Raw genomic sequence first — 22,607 nt, 5'->3', positions numbered from 1 at the left:
GAGCCAAATTGTGATGGTCAGAGGACTGGGTCAGAGCAACTCCAAAACTGCAGGTCTTGTGGGATGATCTTGGTCTGCAGTGGTGGGAACAGACACAAAGTGGTGCAAGCAATTTAAACCGGTGAACCAGCTAAAAGGTCATGTGATGTACATGGAAAGTGAAGGCTGTACTCTGATTCAGTATAAGGGCTGAAAAGATTAATATCTTGCTTTCCACAGAAAGGTGTCGGCACACACAAGTCATTACTGTTTTGGTGACAAAGGAGGGACCTACTCAATATTAAGCAGGTGTCATAATGTTATGGTTGATCGGTGATATATATTATGATAAAGTTATCAATGCTGCATTCTTTTTGTCCTTTTTATCTCTAAGAGAATGTACTGAGGCATTACAGGAAAGAGAAAAAGGGTTATTTATAAAGCTATTAGTTAAACCTGTTTGTATAGAGACATTGAAATTATTGAATGCAAAGTAAACATTAACCCTTTGTTGCATTGTAATTAAAATAATTATTATGCCTAACCCATAGGGTGTTATTACAAATACTGTATTGTCAATCTTAAACAACAACAACCAAAAAAAAACAAAAACAAGACAAGCAGGACTGTGTGATTGCTCTTTTGATCGCAGAGCTTTTTATTGATCTTCAAGCCATCTCCACCGGATGTTGCGTCATACGCTCGCTGCACTGCAGCTGAATCACCAGCGCTTCCCCTCTAGCGGAAACTGTTTGGAGATCAGCTTCAGACAGAGCGGTTGCATCAACCACACAGAACGGGGTTCCGGTCGGTACAGCTCTGCTACACTCAGCGCTATGGCGGACGAGGTGGCCAAGGCGCAAACTGCAAAACCCGGGGGTGACACGATCTTCGGCAAAATCATTCGTAAGGAGATTCCTGCCAAAATAATACATGAAGACGACCAGGTGTGTGTTTATTTGGATTAGCTGTTGCTAGCTCGTGTTAGTTGTTAGTTAGCGCGCTGCTGTTCGAGCAGAGCGCGTGCACGGGAGGTTAGACAGTAAGCTGCATGAACATGTTAAAAAGCTTTAAAGATAAACTCGGGGTGTGCGGTAGGCTTGCAACAGATTTCCCTCGAGCTGCACGTTAGCCAGGTTGTGCTGCGCAAGTCATATTTAGTTTTAGTAAATCTGATCCTGAAACTGAAAGTGTTAGCTGCAATAATACCGAGTGTCATACACTCCATAACCCCATAGTGCATTAATCATGTACACACATGTCCAGCTTCCTGTTCTACTTTACACTTCATGACCCATGCATTATCACTGTCAAAATATATAAAGATTAAATATTTTAAAGCAAATAGATTGTCCATAGTAAACCACTGATACTGCAGCATAACGCTATTATTGTTATTTACTATTAAATCATACATTCCTTTGTACTGTGTATTATTACGTCATACATTCTTGTGTACTGCTAAACAAATTTTTCTAAAATATTTAAACTAATAAATTAATAATAATATTATTATTATTATTGTCATTTTATTTATTTTAGAAAATATCCAATAAAAAGTGTATTGGTGGCTCAGTGGTCGGTTTCTTGCCTGTGGCCCAGGTTCAACTCCCAGCCACGGCATTCAAGTGCCTGTCCCAACCCCAGATAAAATGGGAGGGTTGCGTCAGAAAGGGCAGACGTCCAGTTGAAAACCAGTGCCAAGTTGTGTGCGGATCAGATGGTCAGCTGTGGCGACCCCTCGACAGGAACAGCCGAATGACTTTTTGATTAATATACCATTTTTGGTGGCTCAGTGGTAGGTGTTTCGCCTGCCATGCGGAAGGTCCTGGTTCGATTCCCAGCCAGTGCCCGTACCCCAGACACTGGATGCAGTGCCGGTCCTAAGCCTGGATAAAATGGGAGGGTTGTATCAGGAAGGGCATCCGGCATAAAACCTGTGCCAAGTTGAAGTGCGGACTGGGTATTCCGCTGTGGCGACCCCCTGCCAGGAGCAGCCGGAAGACCAACAACAACCATTTTTATAAAATATCCTTTTTTAAAATGTGTTCAAAAACCATAATAACTCACTAAGTTCTAAGTCAAAATCCTTAATAACTCACTTCCCCCTAACGTGTCTGTGATGGCAAGCTATATATATAATAAGTATGTTTTACATACAGCAATCTTTAATATGCATGACATTAATTAATTCATTAATATCATTCATATTAAAGATTGCTGTATGTAAAAAAATAGTGTAAAAAATTTTAGTTATTTCGTAATTAATGTCATAAGTTAAACAAAATTAAACCAGAATGACCCAGGTTTTCTTGTATCCACTATATGGTCAAAAGTATACACCTGACTATCACACTCACAGGTACCCACTCCAGAGCCATGAGCATTCTAATGGAGCTGTTTGCTCTGCATCAGTGATCTTTGGTAACGAGGTCAGGGATAGAGTTAACGATCCAGACTATCCCAAAAGGTTTGTTCTGAACATTAATAAGCTTTGAAACAAGAAGTTCAGCTTTTCTTAGCGCAGATGGTTATCTCAGAACGGAACTGCCTGAAACAAACCTGGCTGTAAGAGTTTGGAAAGTAAAGTGAAGACCTTTGTATTACTTTTTTGTTAGAAGATTACACAATTTGACCTGATACACTTTTGTTACAACAGAACAGCCCTGCCATCAAAGTTTATATTTAACTCCAGACATGTTTCTAGTTGTGTACCTTGTAATATTTTACATTATAATAGGTTGTTAAAAAATATTTAAAGCAGTACTTCATTTCCAATCCTACAGTAAGCTCTTTAACCGTAAAAATCTGTTCCACTCACCACTTAGTACAGCTTGATTTCACGTTTATTATTTAAGTTTGTGCAATAAAATGTTGTCTTATAGTTCTGCTCCTGAACTTTACTTTAAAAAAACACATTAGGTCCAAGTAGACATTTTATAGGGCCAATTTTTTGACCGTTAGCTCAAATGTTTTGTTTTTTTCACCATGGCTACTAACATATTCTAGCCATCTCGCAAGCTTCATGCCATCGTTTTTTGTCCTCTTTTTCGTTGGTTTTTGGACAAACATCATAGCAACGGTCATGCTCACAGACAAATTGAGACTGCCAGAACTTCAGCTGTTTTCGGTCAAAGTGGCATAAATCAGTCGTCAGCGAACACATCATACCAAAATACTCATTTACGGTATGTAGCCGAGCTCATTTACATACTGGCGGGTGGGGGACATGTAAAGCAGTAAAAATGCTTTGCATTAAGGCACACAAAAGATTCAAAACAGTCAAATTTAAGCCCTTCCTGACGCGCCATTTCCTGTAAAATCTGTATGAAGTCCGATCTAATCAGCTGAACAGTGATTCAGAAAACTTAAGAATAGCGCTTAAGTGAAATGCTTGGTTTAATGTTTTGTAAGTAAAAGTGTAGTGCATTCATTAAACTATTCTGTTCTCTCTGTTTCAAGTGCATAGCCTTCCATGATGTGGCTCCCCAGGCTCCTACTCACTTCCTGGTAGTTCCCAGGAAACCCATTTCTCAGATCTCAAAAGCTGAGGACAGTGATGCAGCAGTAAGTCAAACATGGTTGCATGTATGTAATGTATGCATGTTCGTAGTCATCTTTTGAAGCAGTTCACCAACAAAGAAAGAATCCGGGCTTCCAGTGAAAACACTAACCTTTCTCGGACTACATATTCGCTGGCCTGATTATTACAGGACATGGTGACACTTCTGACTTGTGGGCGTTTCATGACATTTAACAAATGCCTTTGAGCAGTGCAGTGACTTGTGGATTAGTTTGTCTGTTCAGCCATCTGGCTTTTTCCCAACAAAATAATACTGCAAGTCGTCTTATTAATCCTGTTTAATTGCTACACCACAGCTGCAGCAACTCGTATATCTATTCAGGCTTTATTTTTCAGTCTAGCCCTCTTAGACCTAGGTCTTAGTCACATCTGCACCCTGTCGATGGGATGGAATTACAACCCAAACAAAGATTTTGCTTTTCAGCACCTCAGTGAGATCATTGATACTTACATTGTGCATGCTTAGAAAAGCAATAACAGTGGAAAGTAAAATGTAAAATTTTCCGCTTTCGTAATAAATCTGTATCAGCTTTACAATCTTGGTAATGTACGTCTGCTAAGGTGACTTTCATTATACTTTACACTAATCAACCATAACATCAACACCTCCACCAGATGAACTGAACAGCATTGATCACCAATTATACACCAGCAAGCTGGTGACAGGATCATAGGCCCCCAAAGCTCAAGTCTTGTCCGGTCCCACAGAAAATACAATGCATCACAAAATGCTTTGTAATTTAAACAATAATGCTGGCCATGATAGAACCATTGTGAAGCGATGTTTTTGTAATGTTGGTGGTTGTTATGTTATAGCTGATCGGTGTAAATGTATTGCATAAAATACATTAAATAAGAATTTTTTTTTACTAGTTTGTTAATTTAGAGAGTTTTTATATTCGCTCTATATAATTAAAAGGAACTTTTGTCACTATAAGTAGAATTCTGTTAAATAATTTATTTTATGCATGCATTTTTTTCCAAGACAGGTTGATAGGGCACCAAGTCATGTACTAAAATTATGTGATAACCTAATCTTGATAAGTTTCTCTCTCTTTTTCTCTCACTCTCACTCTCGCACTCGCTCTCTTTCCATTCCATTTTACTTGCTTTCTCTAGCTTCTAGGACATTTGATGATTGTTGGCAAGAAGTGTGCTGAGCAGCTTGAATTGCCCAATGGTTACCGGATGGTGTTGAATGAAGGCCCTGACGGGGGTCAGTCTGTCTACCACGTCCACCTTCATGTTCTGGGTGGCCGTCAGCTGGGCTGGCCTCCCGGTTAAGCAACTCCACAGACTCTACAGCAGAGTCAATAATGTCAGCATTATCCAGAGTTGTGCTGATGTCATCAATATCGTCATCTTAAGTGATCTAATGCTATTTTAATCAGTGAAGATGTAATATGGAAAATCAATAAACTCACTCACCATCTAACACATCAGTGTCCTATTGACTATTTAACATTTCTACTTTTATTTTCTTGGTGATAACTTTTTGTCACACAACATTTTTTCCCTACCCTCTTGGGGGCGCTCTTGCATTATTATAAGAAACCAGGCGTGCCCATCAGTATAGCATGTAAAGCTTAGAGTGTAAGACTATATTTGACAAGACCATTTGAGCTAACCACTTTTTGATACTTAAGTGCTTTGAACCACAAATTTCTAAAACTTACACTAAACCTCCTGTACAGAGCAATTTATTGTTTTTAAAAAAAAGGATATACAGTAGTGTAAAGCTTTCCTCTCAGGGCTTTACCACTGTTTATGTACTGCTGTGAAATCCAGAACCTTTCTGTTACATTTTATTATGTTTGATGCACATATGCTGAGAAATCAAAATTTCTGTTAAAACAGAAGTGCATTGTGTCTGTGTCTTTACAATACATTTCTCTCCAAACATCCATGTATGCAGTAATTACACACTGTGCTGGCTTCCTACAAATACAGGGAGGTCCAAACGTCTGAATTCATAGGCGTTCTGCTTAACTTTAATTATTTATTTTTCTTGTATTTCAGACCCTATATGGCTTTCATATTAACAATATACGATTGACTAGAACCAGAGACCTAGCAACACTCATCTTTTTTTTTTTTTTTTATCAGAAGGACAGTAATCCATTATTTATTGCACTAATGGGGAAATATTCTCTGCATGTAACATGAGTTTTGAAAGTTAGAAACTCAAGTACTGAAAATCCAATTTAAGGATTTTGTATTATTTTCTACTTATTTTTTTGTTTTTGCTTTATGGATCCAGACATTTAAACCACCCCGATATGATGGGCCCTAATGTAAAATGTCTATTTAGCCTCAATAAGTGCCTAATCCTGATCAGTGTCAAAGCAAATCCGGAGCCTATCCCAGGAAGACTCAGCATTAGAAAGGAATTGAATACCAAACTGCAAAGTACGCAAATGATTTTATCTGATTGTATTGTAAAAATTGAGTTATAGAAATGTAATCATTTTTAACTTGCAAAAAAATGTTCATTCATCTTGTGCACCTTTCGTACACACTTTCTCCTGGTCTGGATCCATGTGACTCCAGAGCATAATAGGTGCAAGTCTGTGATGCATCCTGGATAGGGGTCAGATATTAAGTGTATTAAACTGTAGTAGTGAGTGAATTACAAGCAGAAGCTAAGTAATGGTTTCACTCATTCATCTTCTAACCTTATTATACTGTACAGGGTCACACAGGGCCTGGAGCCAATTCTAGGAGACCTTGTGCACAAGCCAGGGTACACTTTGGACAGGGTGCCAATCTATTGCACACACACTATGGGCCATTTTTTTTGAAACCCTAATTGGTCTGATCAGCATGTCTTTGGGACTTGACCCAAGGCCGGAATCGAACCTTCAATGTGCAAGGCCAAAGTACTAACCACTACGTCACGTTGCCCGCCAGATTTATGGTGTTCTTCGATATAACATCAAATCCGATGACACAGCTTCAATCAGACATAGAGATACTATCCAGATTCAGAATCACAGCTTTATTGCTACTGTACATCAGTAAAGACTTGACAGCATCAAACTGGATTTCCCTCCAGCACGAATAAGACATTTTCGAAAGAAAAAACTGAGTCATGTGAGATTTTAAGAGCTTGCATTGTCCGAATGGATCCCAAATATATGTGGCTTTGTTTCTTTTCTTTTCCTTTCAAAGCTGTCAAATCACACAACTACCAAACCCAAGCGCGGAATTCAGAACGGAGGCGGGGCTAGTTTATGAATATTAATCAGGCGGGCCAGAACTCTGACCAATAAGAGCTGCGTATGTGTGGTATGCTAATGAGCAATTGACAGCTGCAGAAGAATCCCATCCAGTCCAGGCGTCGCTCGCGCAGAGATGGAGAATGGAGTTGGAGTTTTGGGAAGAGGAGGATTATCACTGTGTAGACTCAGACTGCGGGTTTAGAGCAGGAGGTAAGAGGGGAGAATGTTAACGCCGTTCTCGGGACAGTAGGAAAGTGGATGTAGTGTACAGCTTTGGAGTTTGTTTGTTTGTTTGTTTGTTTGTTTTCCCTTAAGCTGTCCCGGGGTATTAAGTTAAAAACAAAAATCGAAATAAGACAATAGAATGGAATTGAGCGGTTTAAGGATGCACCGCGCCTTCTCGTTCGCGATGGCGGCGGAAAGGAGCCGGTATAAGGAGAGACTGGAGGCGACTCTGGCGGGTTTGTGCGAGCTCGAGATGCTGAAACAGCGGCAGGAGAGTCTCGTGCTCAGCGCGCTCAGGCTCGGAGACTCGGGCCCGGGGGGCGCGCGCGCAGCGTGGCCGCTCATCCGACACTGCTTCCCCGCTTCTGCAAACCTGGAGCAGGAACAGCCGGGATCAGCGGAACAGCAGGTAACAGTCTGACGCTTCGTGCAAAGGACGTGCACATGCATACCAGTTCACAGGCTCGTGCATTGGATCAAAATGGATATTTGTCTAATTTACCATAGTGGACCTGGATTAGTCCAGTTTTAAACTTATTTACGTCTTCACGTCAAAAAAAGAAAATCACATCATGCAAATAAGTCACTTTTTCATGCAGAAGAGGTAAAAAGTTGTGTGTGCCCAAACATGACGTGCAGTTTTCCTCTTCTGCATGAAAAAGTAACTTCTTTGCATAATGTGATTTTTGCATGATCAATTATTGTAGGATTCTGATTCCTCCTAGTAATAATTAAACTGAGGAAAGCTTTAAGGACCAAGCAATGAGAGGAATTAGACTGTACTTTACCAAAAAAAAAAGGTAAATTTACTTAGGAAGTGTTTTACTAGATAAAGTTAAGTTTGAAATATACGTTTCATGTTTGGAACACTATTAAATAACATAAATTCTAATCTTTGAATGACACAGACTAAAATAATTAATGAAATGATCTATGATTTATTTTCTTGATTAATTTATTAATAAATAAAATTCTAATGCAATCATGATTGCATACTCACATGCGAGACTGTTATTCATGAGGGTGCTGTCAGCTCTCTAAACCTCGTAAAGTGTCATTTATTTGGAAAGAACTCAAACCGTGGGTGACCAACTGATGACTGTCAGCCTGTGCCACCAAACCACACACTAACACTTTACTCCTAGATCCTAACAATGCTGTCCACGAGCACATGATAACAGCATGCCCTGGGTGAAAAAAACTGTATAAAGCTCGACATTTAAGTGTAGCAGTTTTCGGATGTGGTGCAGTATCTTGTGGCTTTTTGTAGGTAGCACTTATTTCCTAAGCTAAATATAGCAAATTTGCAACAATTTATTTAATTGCTTTGAAGCAAAGAGCTGTTTATATTAATGTAAAAGTGAAAGTTGGTTTAAAAATGATAAGACATCTGGGAGGTGTAATAGCACTGGATGCCTCAAACCGCAGGTCACTGCTGCATCTACTACAGATCTTCATGTCCCTTCTGTTCCTGTAGATTTGTTATCTCTTTTGCTGAGAATGAGCGTCTGCAGAGGCTTAATCTCATTGTTTGAGTATGTGACAGGCCCTGGTGGAAAGAAGTGGGGGGTCTGTGTACCAGCAAGGCACCATGTGTTTGTGTGTGCATGTGTGCCTGTGTGTGAGGTGGGGGCTAGGGGGGGATATCAAGGCTAGTAAAGATATGCAGTAGGCCTGCTGTTCAACAAACACACTCAAATACACCAGGCCGGTTTATTCCTGGCATCGTGGTGCTGACAGCAATCTGACAGCACACGACAGCTGGGAAAGCACCGTTCATACTGTCCTCAATCTGGATGTGAGCATGAATGTATGCATGCCTGCATGTGCGTGCATTGTGCCACATTTTACCTCATTGAGCAACTGTGGCAGCGTGTCATTCACGATCTATCAGTATTCACTCGCACGTCCGGCTGCACAGGGGTGTCTGAGTGCAAGACGGAGATTATATGTGCACGTGCCATTTTGCTCTGATTGATGGGTCATGAAAAATGTATGAGATTCAAGGTTTAAGTGGGCTCCTTGAGGTTTAGTCAACATGTGTCCTGTGTGCAGACCTTTAGCTTTTAGATGTGGGCTCTCGTGAGAGTGTGGCTGGCAATTGTTTCCTGAGCTAAATATCATTTACGGTCAGTGTTTCTCTTTGCTTTGGAGCACAGAGCTGCTTTTAGAGCTTATTTTTAGTTTAAACCTTTTGTCTCTACCTTTTATCCCTGGCTTAACTCATTTAGTGTGCTCTGGAGAGTGGCGTATGGGGCCTAGGAGGAGAATTGTGTTGTAGCTATTGGCTTGCTGCTCTAATTACCAGAATCAGCCTCCTTGCCAGTTTGCAAGGAGCAGAAAAGCAATTGAGCAAGAAAGTGAGATACAGGAGCTGAAGCGTAATTGAGCTGTGAGATGGTAATATCAGGGTTCAATACAATCTTGCTTGTGTGTTATGTGTGGGCATCGTTCTCTCCATCCTTTTCTGCATCCGGTTACGCCCTTCTATGCTGTTCCCATGTTAATTCGAGTGATGACATAATTCTGGTTAAGCTAACAGGCTTTAGGTGATTTGGTCTGAGGCCAGGGGGATGGGTGTGTAGGTATGGGGGTGTAGAGCTGTAGGGTAAGGTTACAGCCATGGTGCAGACTCCAGCCAACTCTCTTCCATGGATGAGTGGTCTAGATTAGTCAAATGGAGTCTGTCTTCGAGTGTGGAGGAGTGGAGCAGACTTTGAAATTGAGAGTGAGATCTATGCAGCTTTGCACGTGGCATTGGAATTTGTTCATTACATCATCTGCTGGGACGTTTTAAACAATAATGCTGTTGATGAACTTGAATAAACTATTCGTGCCACAGAAAATTTGCAGCACATTTCTCTATGTACACACACTGTATTTCACACCAAGGAATCTTTTTATTCCTTGACGTTGGCTAAACTGCTAATCAGTCAAACATCAACAGCCAACGGCACCATACATGGGCGTAGCTCTGTTAAGGAATGTACAAGCGGAGATAAAAAGCCCTTATTCTCATCACCGTATTCATTGTATTTCTGTGGAATGACATCATTGCGAGAGAATCATGGGTAGAGTAGAACCACAGAGCCTTTATGCTCAGAATTCCAGCTTAGTTATTTTCTGCTGCACTGACAGAGCAGCTGTGCCACCTCGCCATTGTGCATGATAAAGAATCATAAGGACTGCTTGTCACGAATTAGGGCTTTTCATAGAAAATGTGGTTAAAGACGCTGTTTAGTCTTTGGCTACAAGTACTTTCTGCACACACCGTAGACATCTCCTTCATAGCAAGATTGATTTCTTAACTTGGGTCTGGATCAATACTATTCCAGATTTATTAATCAAATACTGTAAATGATTGATATGAAAAAAAAAAAAAAACCTGCCTGTGCGAATAGGAGACATTTTTGGCACTTAAGTCTAGGTACCAGTAGGAGAAGTAGGTCCTGAGCGGAGCAGTATGGGAACAGCAGAGCAGTGTGGATTGGCTGAGCGTATGATGGGTGGGGGGGGGGGGGGGGGAGTCTGTAGAGAAACAAATGATCATTGAGCCAGTGGCCTCACAGGAGCCCCTTAACCACAGAGCCTAAGCCAACACTTGCATTAGCACATTTAGATGAGTGCACAGCGATGGCTCTTATTTTTGCTATGATGGCAGAGAGGGGGAAAAAAAACAGTTCCTAAATGACATTTCATATTTAATACATGTGGGTAAGTGTTTTAGCAGATCAAGGGCAAAATCATCTGCATGGGATCGTTTTTACAGCCTTGCGGAGCATGGTATGCTAATGTAGGCAAACCTTTCTAGCTACAGTACGTTGAAGCTGCAGCTGTCTACTTCAGTATATACCTATGCTAGTGTCTATAGGTTAAGTGTTTAGGTAGAAAAAGAAAGATGTCTAGCAAAAAAAAAATTCTTAGTATGCATACTGCATACTGATTCACGACTTATGATGATGATAATAATAATACTAAAAATAATAATAGTAATAATAATAATAATAAAAAATAATGTAACAAATAAGCCTGACGATAACATCTTACAACGGTTTTGTCCAAGTTCATTCAGTTAAGTTTATCCGCTAAACATTCGCATTGTCCAGTGAAATTTCCCTCAGTTCCTCTGGGCCACATGCACTCTCTCACTCCTACGTGTCATTTTACACTTAAGCGTTGTTAATACAATGAATCAGGGTGTGTGGGTGAGGGAGTAGCTGTTAGCAGTGCCACATGCAAAAACAAAAGCAGTAGGTCTGGAAAATTAAATCAGGCCTTTCTTTAATTTTCACACCATTCCTGAGATAAAAAAATAATCCCTCCCCTGTCTAACACATTATTATGTCATCTACAGCAAGATACTTAGAAAAGAGCAATCAGGTGATAGAGGAGCTTTGGAATTTTGGGAGATAAAGCTGTGGCACAATCTCTCATTCTTTCATCAATGGGACGTTGTGTTCCTTCCCTTCCCAGACATCTCGTAGTGTATGACTGAGTGCATTGATGGGTTGCTGATTCACCCTGTTTTTCTCACTCATCTGGGAATCTTACATCCTACACACTCAAGATGCAACACACATAGACAGCAGAGATCTTCAAAGTAATGGAAAAAGTGGCCTCAGTCAGACTGTATACAGACTTGACTGATTATGCCGAGTGTTTATAGTCTGCTCAGTCCCTATGTTCCGCCTAGTTAAAAATCACCTTCATTCTTGATCTGTGTAGAATGTCTATCCGAGCTTTTCATTTTCAACCTCACACGATGATCTATGGTAAAATATTGATTAAGACTTAAAAGGCAGGACTCTGTCAGTGATGCTTGTATTAGCTGAAAAGTTTAATCATTTTTGCCTTGTTATATTTATCAGTAACACTTTATATATATGTTTATTTATATATATTATTATATGTGTGTATATAGGGTTACATAATGACAACAGACAGAAATCGACAAAATCATTAGAGTTATTCTAACAGGCATCAGCTGTCCTTTGACATGTTGTGAGTTTGTGTGATGACATGTGCAGAGCTGACTTACATCAGAACATCATGGCATCTGACCTTGGAGCTCAGTGTTCCGGTATGTGATGATAGACATGCCACCAAAGTGTCTCCTAAACTCAGCTCATGTTGAAGCCGTTGAAACACGAAAAGCCTACAGAAGGGACAAGATAAACTAATTTGGCCGTTAAAACTCTCACACGGTAACAACAAAATTATGCATATTTTCTTAGCTTCTTACTTATGGTTTGTTTTATTTTTGCCGTTTATGTGATTATTTTTTACCATATACACTAGATCAGTGTTGTCAGGGTGGCCAAGCATCTACAAACCCTCTGATTTGAAGAAGGATTGTGGTATCCAAATAGGAGCATGGAGCTAAATCCCACTTTTGACATAAATTCCCCTCAGGGATCAGCAACTACCGGGCCCTTTTTTTTCCCAGTCATTAACCATCCAGTTTTCGAGAGCCTGTGCTGACTGTAGCCCCAGATTCCCATTCTTGGCTAACAGGAGTAAGACCCTTATATGGTCTTCGGCTATTTTAGCCCATCTGTCATTAGCCAAGGTTTGATGTGTTGTTTATACTGAGATGCTTTTCTGCTCATCGTGGTTACAAATAGTTTTTTTTTTTCGGAATTTTTTTAGATTAACACATTCTGAAATACCAGCACAAACCACAACAATAATACAATTGTAAAATAGCCTAAAATCGTAATTTCCCACATTGTTATGTTGAACATTACCTGAGGCCACTGATTTGTTTCTGTATGTTTTTAACTTACCCTTTGTAGTATTTTTACCAAAACATACAATAATGTTGTGGTACCGTTGGCTATACTGTACTTTCTCTGTTCCTTAAATAAAGTGTGATATTAATATTGCATAAATTGTCATTAAAATGTATGACAATGCCTTGACACTGTAAGGACACTAAGATTGGTTTTAATGTTTGCTTTTACATCAGCATCATCATTGCAGGACTGACATGCCAGTAATGCATTACACTATTATTACTATACGAGTTATACAGAGGACATTATAGTCTAATAAAGAGCAGTTCTGTGTGTGTCAGCCCAGTTCAGTTATATCAACAAAATAAATGCATTTGATATGAAAATTTGCAAAAGCAATTTGGATATTGACTTATATCAAAATTGTCAGTTGTCATTAAGGGGGTTATTTAGGATTTAAATATTTTTTACTTTTGCCTTATTGCTTTACACAATCACATCTGACAAAACAGAGATTTTGTATGGAAAAAGTAGAAATCTCTTATATTATGTAATACAAGCTACCCAAAAGCAGCTTGTAGGAGATCATATAAGATTGTATAAAAATATGATTATAAAAAAATTCTTGTCCCACTTTACACGATACTAGATGTGTCCATGACTTTGTTCGTATAAAATTTAATTATACTCTCATAAATGTGTTTTAAAAATGGACAGCACCATCTGTTAAATTTTAAGATGATTTAATGATTTTTTCTTGGTAGACTTTTAAGTGGCAAATAATCTGAAACTAATCCTATATGTTACCTCTAGCTCAGCCCAGTACATCTGTGAAAACCCCATTAAAATTAATTCAGTAGTTTTTACGTGATGCATGACAGACAAACATTCCAAAAACCATCCTGATATGTTCTATTACTCATCATACACCCTCCGAATTATTTTTTTTGCAAATATCTTCAATGTACAGACATGACAATTTTACAGTTTTTATAATATTTATAGATTATTAACATTCTCTTGGACACATGCTGTTGTTTTGAACAATCTGTCAACTATTACTTTACTAAGAATGCTAAGCTTTTAAACCTCATCATCAAGTCCAGGCAAATTTATTATTAATTTCACTGCAATTACTAAATAATTCACAGCGGCTGCAGAATATTCAGCTTGAAGATGAATAACTGAATAATGATGCGGGACTTGAAGGCGTTCGCCTGCTGTTCTATTTTCCTCATGTGTGTTCGCTGAAACTTAACTTAGTAAGTGTATCATATCAGCCTTGCCTGTTAGCCTGCACTCTGCACACAAGATACACAAAAGGATGTTGAATAATAAAGGTCAGCTGCAATCTTTTAAACACTTTTTAAACAGACAGTAAATACAGACGTTTTCTTTTTTTTTTATGAGTTAACCACACATTAGTCTATCTTCATTCCCTCTCTTATGAGTCAGCCAGGCATTTGGAAGCTGCTGCACTTTTCATGAAACTTTCATAAACACAAAGTTATGCGTATAATATGCGTTTAACACTTAACTGTAGAGCAAGTCTGTGTAAGTGAATGTTCTAAGATTCATCATGTCATTATTGTGTGTTTGTGTGTTTTTAGGGTTTGATGGCAGTACTCCAACAGCAGGTAGGAGAACTGAGAGTGGATACAGAGACCAGCTCAGTGGAGCACCTCCCAAACACTGGAGATGGTGAACCAAGTGCAGGTGCACATGCATTTCTTTTTCAAATGAAATTAAATAAAAACAAATTCATAGAAATACTTATGTGGATTTGGTCCATAATGAGTGAGCCAGCAATGACACCGACAGGACACAAATTCTTAGATTATTTGAGAAGACCTTGCTTCTGAATGTGAGCAAAAAACTTAGCAGTAGCCTAAAGGACAGATAAAGCCAAGTATGTCTGTATATGTCATCAAGTTTACATCACAGCTCATTCATCTCAGTCCTGACTCCTGACTGTTGTAACATAAAGTATTCGAGATCACACCAGCCTTAATACTGTAGTATTTACACCAATCAGCCATAATGGCTCAGTGGTAGATTTCTCACCTGCCATGCGGAAGGCCTGGGTTAAATTTTCACCCAATGCCCAAACCCCATCCATTGCATACAGTATTGGTCCCTGATTCTGGTATCCAGTCCTACCAAAAGTGATCCAAAGAAGGACAGTGGGTTTACATCATGTGAAAGAGATGCCAGAGATGCCAGGATGCACTATGTAAAGAGAGGAAGCCAGCGAACTCAATGTAATGCTCTGGATAATGTTCTTCTGAGAAACATTGGGTTTGACAGGGTTAAGGGCCTTGCTCAGGGGCCCAACAGTGTTAACTTGGTGGATGTGGGGTTTGAACCTGAGATCTTCCGAACCGTAGTACAATGCCTTAACCACTCAGCTACCCCTGGCCCATTTACATTTCAGCATTTGGCAGATACCCCTTTTTTTTTATCTTTTTTTTTTTATACATCTGAGCAATTGATGGTTAAGGGTGTTGCTGAAGGGCCCAAAAGTGGCAGTTTGGTGGTGCTGAGGTTTGAACCTGGAACCTTCTGATAAGTAGTCCAATGTTTTAACCATTACATTGGACATTTACACCTGATGCCCTATACATCACTTCTCTTTCTCTCTTTCAGAATGATAATGAACCCTGTCATCCTACAAAAAATGTTCAAGAATAGTTTGAGGAACATGACAGAATGTTCAGGGTGTTGATTGGCCTCTAAATTCTACAGATCTTAATCCAAATAAATATCTGTGGAATATGCCAGACAAACAAGTCCGATCAATGGAGGACTAATATTTGAAACTGGTGGTTTTAATGTTATGGCTGATTGGTGAACAGTTTACAATATGTTCTCAGTAATCACTTGTGAAGCTGACCCAGGTATTATTTTAACAATTGTAATATCTTCCACTTGATGTAAAATTGTTAAAACTATGTTATGATGTATGTTATGGTAAGTGTTATCAGAAAGTGAAGCAGAAAGTGAGGCGATGCAATCCCTGTACTTTGTCCTAGTGAATGTCACTGCGAATAGTGCTGTGTGAAGAATAAGCATTAGCATACAGTAGCTGAGGTTTGCTACAATGCCGACTCATTTTCAGAAGCTTCTGAGGCAGGAGTTAAACAAAGAGGAAAAACATCCAGACATAACATCCTCTATACAATTACTATCAAATATTAATCTAAAATTAGCTTTTACATCAGTCTGCTTGTACCCTGTGTCTGCTTGTTAATTAAAGTATGATTTAATATTCTCTTTGTGACACAAAGGTTTTTTTTTAATTGTGACGTCTTGAAAGAATTTCTGCTTTTGCTATAAAATGATACCTTTTTTAAACTATTGCCTGTAGACCAATCATACCTAGTAAATGTTAAGTCAAGATTAATTCATTTTTGTCTTATTATATTTACATATAGTTGATATTTTGTTCAACATGAGTACGTGTTATATATCAATTATCAAAATTGCGAGTGTCATCATAGTGCTGAAAAGGCACAAAAATGCATTACCCATCAGCCCCAGGACGTAACATATCTCTGATCCTGCTCACGTGTGTCTTGTTATGTCCTGTTTAGCACCATTATTCAAGCGCCTGTTTTAGTGTTTTTTTTTTGTCAAACTATTGTTGTGTGTACAGTTTGCTGTTGTGTGCGTTCTATAGTTTTGTGTCACTGTGTTTGTATTTCAGTAAAATAATGACCTTCACCTGCATCCGCCTTTTGCTGTATCATAAAAACCAATGAATGCAAACACTTGACTACTTTTACCAAGGCATGAGCATTATGAAGTTGCAATATACTGTGTCTGAGTAAGCACTTATTTCTCCCGAAAAAGGACGACTTCTACAAATTGCTCAGACTTTTTTTTTATCACCATACTGTTCTGTTTAAAGCTAGCCTGTGGTTCCATTATATTAAAAACATTCTTTCTACAAAATAATTACAAAATAAATCATATTGTTTACACTGCAAGGACATTCTTCTAGCAAACCGTATATCATGCTCGTATCAAACTTAGGCTTCTCAGAGATTCATACATCTGTTAGTCTGACTCTGTGTTTGTGTAATTGGCCAGGTTTCTGTGAGCAGAGAGAGAGTCAGACTCCTCTGGACTCAGGTGACCTCTCTTCCAGGACTTCATTCTCAATCCACTCACCTAGTACCAAACCTTCTGGTGAGTAGCCAACCAAAGTTTCTCTCCCTTCATCGTTTTATTTAAGACTAGTTAGAAATTTATAAAATGCATCATGGTAAGGTTTCTCCTTCCTACAGAATTTCTTATTGTTTTTTATTTCGCATTACCTCAGTGCCGTTAAAGGGTTAACATCTTATAATTTCATCAGTCAAAAAACTCCTGCAGGGAGGAACAGAACTCCCGTTCAGTCATGAAATTTGCTGTGCACTGAGACCTCAGTGTGTGCACACAGTCCCAGGACACAGACAGAAAGGCCTTCTATGTAAGCGCAAAGCATGCATACACATATAGTTTATGGATTTGCTTTGTCAGACATCGCATTTTTGCCTTTATCTCCCAAATTAGTCACAGTCAACTGCAGTAGTATGTCTGTCTTCAGTTTCATATCCCACGTATCCAAGACTTAACTGTTTCCTCACAACAAGAACACAGTCATTATGTACAATTAAATCACAATGTGACATGTAATGTGTGGTACTTCAGCCTTAACTAGTTCTTTGCTTTTGCTTACACAAACTTTCCATATGTAGGGAAAAGTAACTCTTTTTAAGCAAGCGTAACTATTAAATCCTCAACATGAATGTAATTTCTTTGCAAACTCAAAATTGCTTCATTATGTTACTTTCCCCTATTTCTAGAATTTTGGGACACTTTTTATTCAAGCTTGTGAATATTTTTAGGAGAGAATATAATTTAGTTACAAGTTTTATACGGCTTTTATTTTCCAGCCTCGTCAAAAATGGTTATACATTAGATAAACCACATAAACAACATTGCATAAATAGTGCTATACATCCAAACATTTGCAATAATCCATGTGATGTTTATGTCTAAAGCAGGCCTGCACTCAATCTTAGCAGCGAAATAATAATGTTTTACTCACACCAAAACCACAATGACACCCTCTGCCTCTACAAACCACACTGGGGTTCATTCTCAGCTCCAGATCCTTTTTCATCCTAAAGCCTGCGTCCAAGCCAGTTTGCAATGCTTAATGCTCATACCTGAACCACAAACACCTCATCAGTCAAAAGACCCAAAACTGAGTGTTTTTTGTAAAATGACTATAATGTAAACTAATCAGAATAATGACTTTTTTTTGTACCACGTGCATGTGGAATGTTTTTTAATGAATTTTGAAACATCTCAAGCAATGAGATTTTTTTTTTAAAAGGGAAATAATAATAATAATTAAAATTAATAATAGGCGGCACGGTGGTGTAGTGGTTAGTGCTGTCGCCTTGCACCTCCAGGACCGGGTTCGATTCCCGGCCAGGCCCGATTTCTGTCTCTATGTGCATGAGTTTGCATGTTCTCCCTGTGTTTGGTGGGTTTTCCCCGGGTACTCCGGTTTTCTCCCACAGTCCAAAGACATGTAGGTTAGGTTAATTGGTGCCCTCAAATTACCCATAGTGTGTAAATGAGTGTGTGTATGTGTGTGCGCTTTGCGATGGATTGGCACCCTGTCCAGGGTGTACCCCGCCTCGTGCCCTAAGTCTCCTGGGATAGGCTCCAGATCCCCCCGACCCTGAATACAGGATAAAGCGGTATAAAAGATGAGTGAGGGACTAGAGTGAGTGAGGTAGAATTAATAATAATATCATGTAATAATAGTAACAGCAATAGTAATGCACTTAAAATAGCAGGTTCTAAATTTTTTATTTTTTTGCCACCGATAACATTAACACCACCATGTGACTTTAACAGCAGTGATCACAAAGTATTTACCAGCAAACTGGTGACAGGATCATGGGCACCCAAGGCTCACCCATGCAGACAGGAACCAAATGCTAATAAGGCATATATTGCACATGGGGCGGTAAAGAGGCTAAACCTGGCCCCCAAACTCCCCAGATTCCAATCAAATTAAGCATTAGTTAAATACGCAGACAAACAAGTCTGATCCACGGAGGCCCCATCCCACAACCCACAGCACCCAAAGGATCCACTGCCAACATCCTGGTGCCACACACACTTTGCAGGCCTTGCAGAGCCACACCCTGAGGGGCCAGAGCCACCCCGATGACACAAGGAGAACCCAAATCTAGTGATTTTAATGTTAATGGTTTAATTTTATGGTTGATTGGTGTTTAACAGCATATTGGATAGTTATTCGTATGGCTGATGTTAAAATAACACAAGCTTAAAAGAGCAGCAATTATTTTTAGAAATGCAAAAATACATCAAATGCATGAGTGAGTATTCAGATATGGTTCTAATAGTAAATAAAGCATCTTGTCCAGTTATCTAAATTGAAAACTGGTTACACCTCAGCAAAAAATGCTTAAATTGAAATAAACACGCTAAGCAATAGGAAAGGAAAATAACAATTTACATAAAACAAATAATTCAGGTAAAACAAAACACAATTTAAATTATATTTTGGGGTAAAATATTCTTTCAAAGGTATGTTGTGAAAGTAACCCACGTAGCTTTCATGTTTGTCTGTTAATTTTGTATGGCTGACATCTTGCATTCACCTCTAATTTTTCCTGTAATTTGGGCTCTCTTTATAGGAGATACATTTGTGACAAGTCGTGATGGACTCCAGGAATGTGGGCGCTCTGCAGGACGATCTCCAGTTCCACGCTCACTCTCAGTCACCCAGTCACCTTTGATGGGTTTAACAAAGAGAGGTGGAGAGGGTGAGCGCTGGCTTTGGCCGGAAGGTAATGGAGCAGGAGATGATGATGAGCCCACTGCTGAGGACTATCATCAGACTCAGCATGTAGAGACCTATATCCTGGGTTTGATACAGCGCCGTCTTCTGGCCACAAGGCAGTGCAAGCCTCGAACCAACATGAGCCCTGAAGCCAGAGGGGTAATCAGACAAAGTAGTCTTTGCCGCAAGGAACCTGTCTTCATTCCAGATCATTGCAAGGTTTCTTCAAGCCCTGAGAGACCAACATGGGCCTCATACAACATTGAAGAAAGGCAGCTTGAGGGCTTTTCTCCTGCAGAGCAACTTCCTGCTCACTATGCAAGGCTTAAGGAGCTGATGCCCGCTCATTTCTCAAGACCTGAGGAGCAGCACAATACGCATTATTCCAGGCCTGAGGAGAAGCTTTCTACACAATATCCCAGGCCTGCACTGTCAGGAATTCACTCCACATCTTTGGATTTCCCCTCTGGAGATTTGGACCCCAGCAGTAGTGAAGCAGACTCACCCCAGCACTACCAGGTCCCCCACTCACCCTCTTCTGAAGAGCATTTAGTCAATGCTCAGTACATCCCAGCACAGCCATGCCAGGCACCAATGAGAGCCAAAACTTCTCGTGCACATGCAGCTCCCAAAGCCGGCCGCGGTGGTGGCAACACTCACTCCCCTGAAAGACCACAGCCCAAGCAACGGGTCATGCCAAAGAAGTGTCGCTTTAGTGAAGAAAGGACAGCTGTAAAGAAACCTGGAAGAAAAGCCTGTCGCTCACAGTCAGAGAACAGCCTGTTGGGCCAAAAGGGTGTACCTGAGCGAAAGTACAGCACAGTGGAGCGGGACACAGGTCGCGCCAACCAGATCAAATCCCGACGCCAGCAAGGCAGCCTTGGGCACCGCCGCTGGCGCTCTACACTAGAGCTCAGCCAGGATGAAGCTGAGCCCACACCAGAGCGAGAGGTCAGACGCACCCGTAGGTCTAGACCTGCTGCACCAACATATGTCTACAACCAGACTCCTCAGCACCACCATTCACATCATCCACACCACATTCCTCATGCTCACCTTCATTCAGACTACCCAATGCACACCTCGGTGTGCCGTCCAGAGGGGGGCTACAAGCACCCAGGCCCTGGAGAGTGGGAGTCCAGTCTGAGTGAAGGAGAGTCCCCTGGCTCCAGTTCCATGTCCAGTGACTCTGATGAGAGTGGAGGACTGGTGTGGCCTCAGCAACTTGCCCCACCCCTGGCTCCTCCTTCGCCCCCAACTCCTTCTGGGGCGCAACTGCAGTCCAAAGCCTTGGTAAAGATTAAAGCCTCACATGCTCTCAAGAAGAAGATCCTTCGCTTTAGAACTGGTTCTCTCAAAGTCATGACCACCGTTTGAGCTACTGGGTAAAGCATTATGGAGGTCTTTCTCCTTACTGTTTTGGGATGTCCCAGGACAGAGTCGAAAAGTCTGAACTCATACTACCTGCCTCAGATTATCTTGGATCTGAGCCTAAAACCACCATGTACATATCTGTGTATGTGATAAAGGTACTTGTATTTATGATTCTCTGTACTCTGTAAATAAAACTCTGAGGTCATGTATTAAAGAGATTTGTGGTTTAAGAGACAATGGTATGAACACATAGGAAAAAGAACTCCAAAAGTAATACAATTATAAGGTGTAGAATATAATTACAGTACTACATTAATTTTAGTCACAGCAACCCACATTAAAGCAGCAGAGGAGAAATACATTTAGCTGTTGCACACTGAGAAAAGGAAAACTTTAATAGTCTGCCCTGCCCAGACAGATGCAGACAAAGGAAACATGCCAAGCATAATACAGACAACTCACAAGGAAGTCAAACAGGGCTATGTTCAGCAAAGTGTTTTACTCCCACAATAGGAAAGAGGAGGTAAACTCTGGTGAAGGTAAAATGTTGTGTGCACTATTAATGCCATTTATGTCTGCTGCATTCCACAGTAATTTTCTCCTAACTTGACCTGGGAAGTGATTTGTTTGTTTGTAAAACACAGTGATGTGGGTGTTCCATCATGGCCAGTGAGAGGAAGTTCACTGCTGAAGCTTCACATGCAGGCCACCCAAGTGTATGTCTTTAGGGTCTAGAAAAGAGGTGCGTGTTCTCTGGTCCGGTTTGGCAAGTTACCAATAGGTGCCACTTTCATCCAAAAAGCACTTATAAACACTAATGATATTAACTCCAGCTGCAGGACTTCAATTAATCTCTTAGAATTTTTACACACTTCCCCTTTGGAGAGCACTGTGCATAGTATGTACCCATATGTAGAAAGAGGGTCCACCAAACTCACCATCGGAATAACCTAATCCTACCGAATTCTAGTTCAGTAAAAAATACAAAAGTTTTAAAGCTACCCCTCAGATTTTCATATTTTGCTACTTAGCCATGACTGTTTTATTTTAATGTAGTCTACTGTAGTTCTCCAGTCTTCCTGAAGGACTTTTTGGCTCTCATTTTCAGTTCAGTCCCTGTACCCGACTAGTTTCAAAGGAATGTTTTTTGTTTGTTAAGCCACTTAGTGCCCCATAAATAATTCAAGCATAAAAATCATCAAACTTAAGACATATACTATTGAGGAACTGGTGCAGGTGATGTACAGAGTATCAATGCGGAATAGCTGGAACAGACAAGAGGGGAAATGAGGTTGCTGCTCAGGTTTTGTAACATTCTAAAACTGTATCTTTAGGCACTTTGTAGTCTGTTGCAGGTTGTTCCCATTGCTTTTATTGTTATTCATTCATTCATCTTCTATACTTTAGTTTAGGAACGCCAGTGCAAACTCCACAGAAACAGACACAAGGTGGTGATCGAACCCTGACCCTGGTTCCAGACTCAAGAATTCATGATATTTGAGCACCAACATATTCTCTTATCTGTCACCACAACACTAGTAAATCACAAGGCTCTGGTAGTGCAAACATGCAGAAGCAAATTCATACATTGCCATATAATGTATCACAAGCAGATT

The 22,607-nt window shown here is 40.0% G+C and overlaps 2 protein-coding genes across 2 annotated transcripts; both read left to right on the top strand.

The window, feature by feature from the left end:
* Nucleotides 1–727: 727 nt before the first annotated feature.
* On the top strand, nucleotides 728–4,999 carry hint1 (histidine triad nucleotide binding protein 1). The gene is made up of 3 exons (XM_053515652.1): nucleotides 728–926; nucleotides 3,442–3,546; nucleotides 4,682–4,999. The coding sequence occupies exons 1-3, from the start codon at nucleotides 816–818 to the stop codon at nucleotides 4,844–4,846; spliced, it is 381 nt and encodes a 126-aa protein (XP_053371627.1). The 5' UTR covers nucleotides 728–815; the 3' UTR covers nucleotides 4,847–4,999.
* A 1,846-nt stretch (nucleotides 5,000–6,845) lies between these two features.
* Nucleotides 6,846–21,244, top strand: dact3a (dishevelled-binding antagonist of beta-catenin 3a). The gene is made up of 4 exons (XM_053515701.1): nucleotides 6,846–7,417; nucleotides 14,354–14,459; nucleotides 16,836–16,934; nucleotides 19,472–21,244. The coding sequence occupies exons 1-4, from the start codon at nucleotides 7,148–7,150 to the stop codon at nucleotides 20,992–20,994; spliced, it is 1,998 nt and encodes a 665-aa protein (XP_053371676.1). The 5' UTR covers nucleotides 6,846–7,147; the 3' UTR covers nucleotides 20,995–21,244.
* The last annotated feature ends 1,363 nt before the right edge of the window (nucleotides 21,245–22,607 follow it).

The sequence above is a fragment of the Clarias gariepinus genome, chromosome 17 (assembly GCF_024256425.1).
Source record: "Clarias gariepinus isolate MV-2021 ecotype Netherlands chromosome 17, CGAR_prim_01v2, whole genome shotgun sequence".
NCBI classification, from domain to species: Eukaryota; Metazoa; Chordata; class Actinopteri; order Siluriformes; family Clariidae; genus Clarias; species Clarias gariepinus.
Note: the sequence above shows the minus strand (reverse complement) of the source record. Positions and strands in the feature narration are given on the sequence as shown.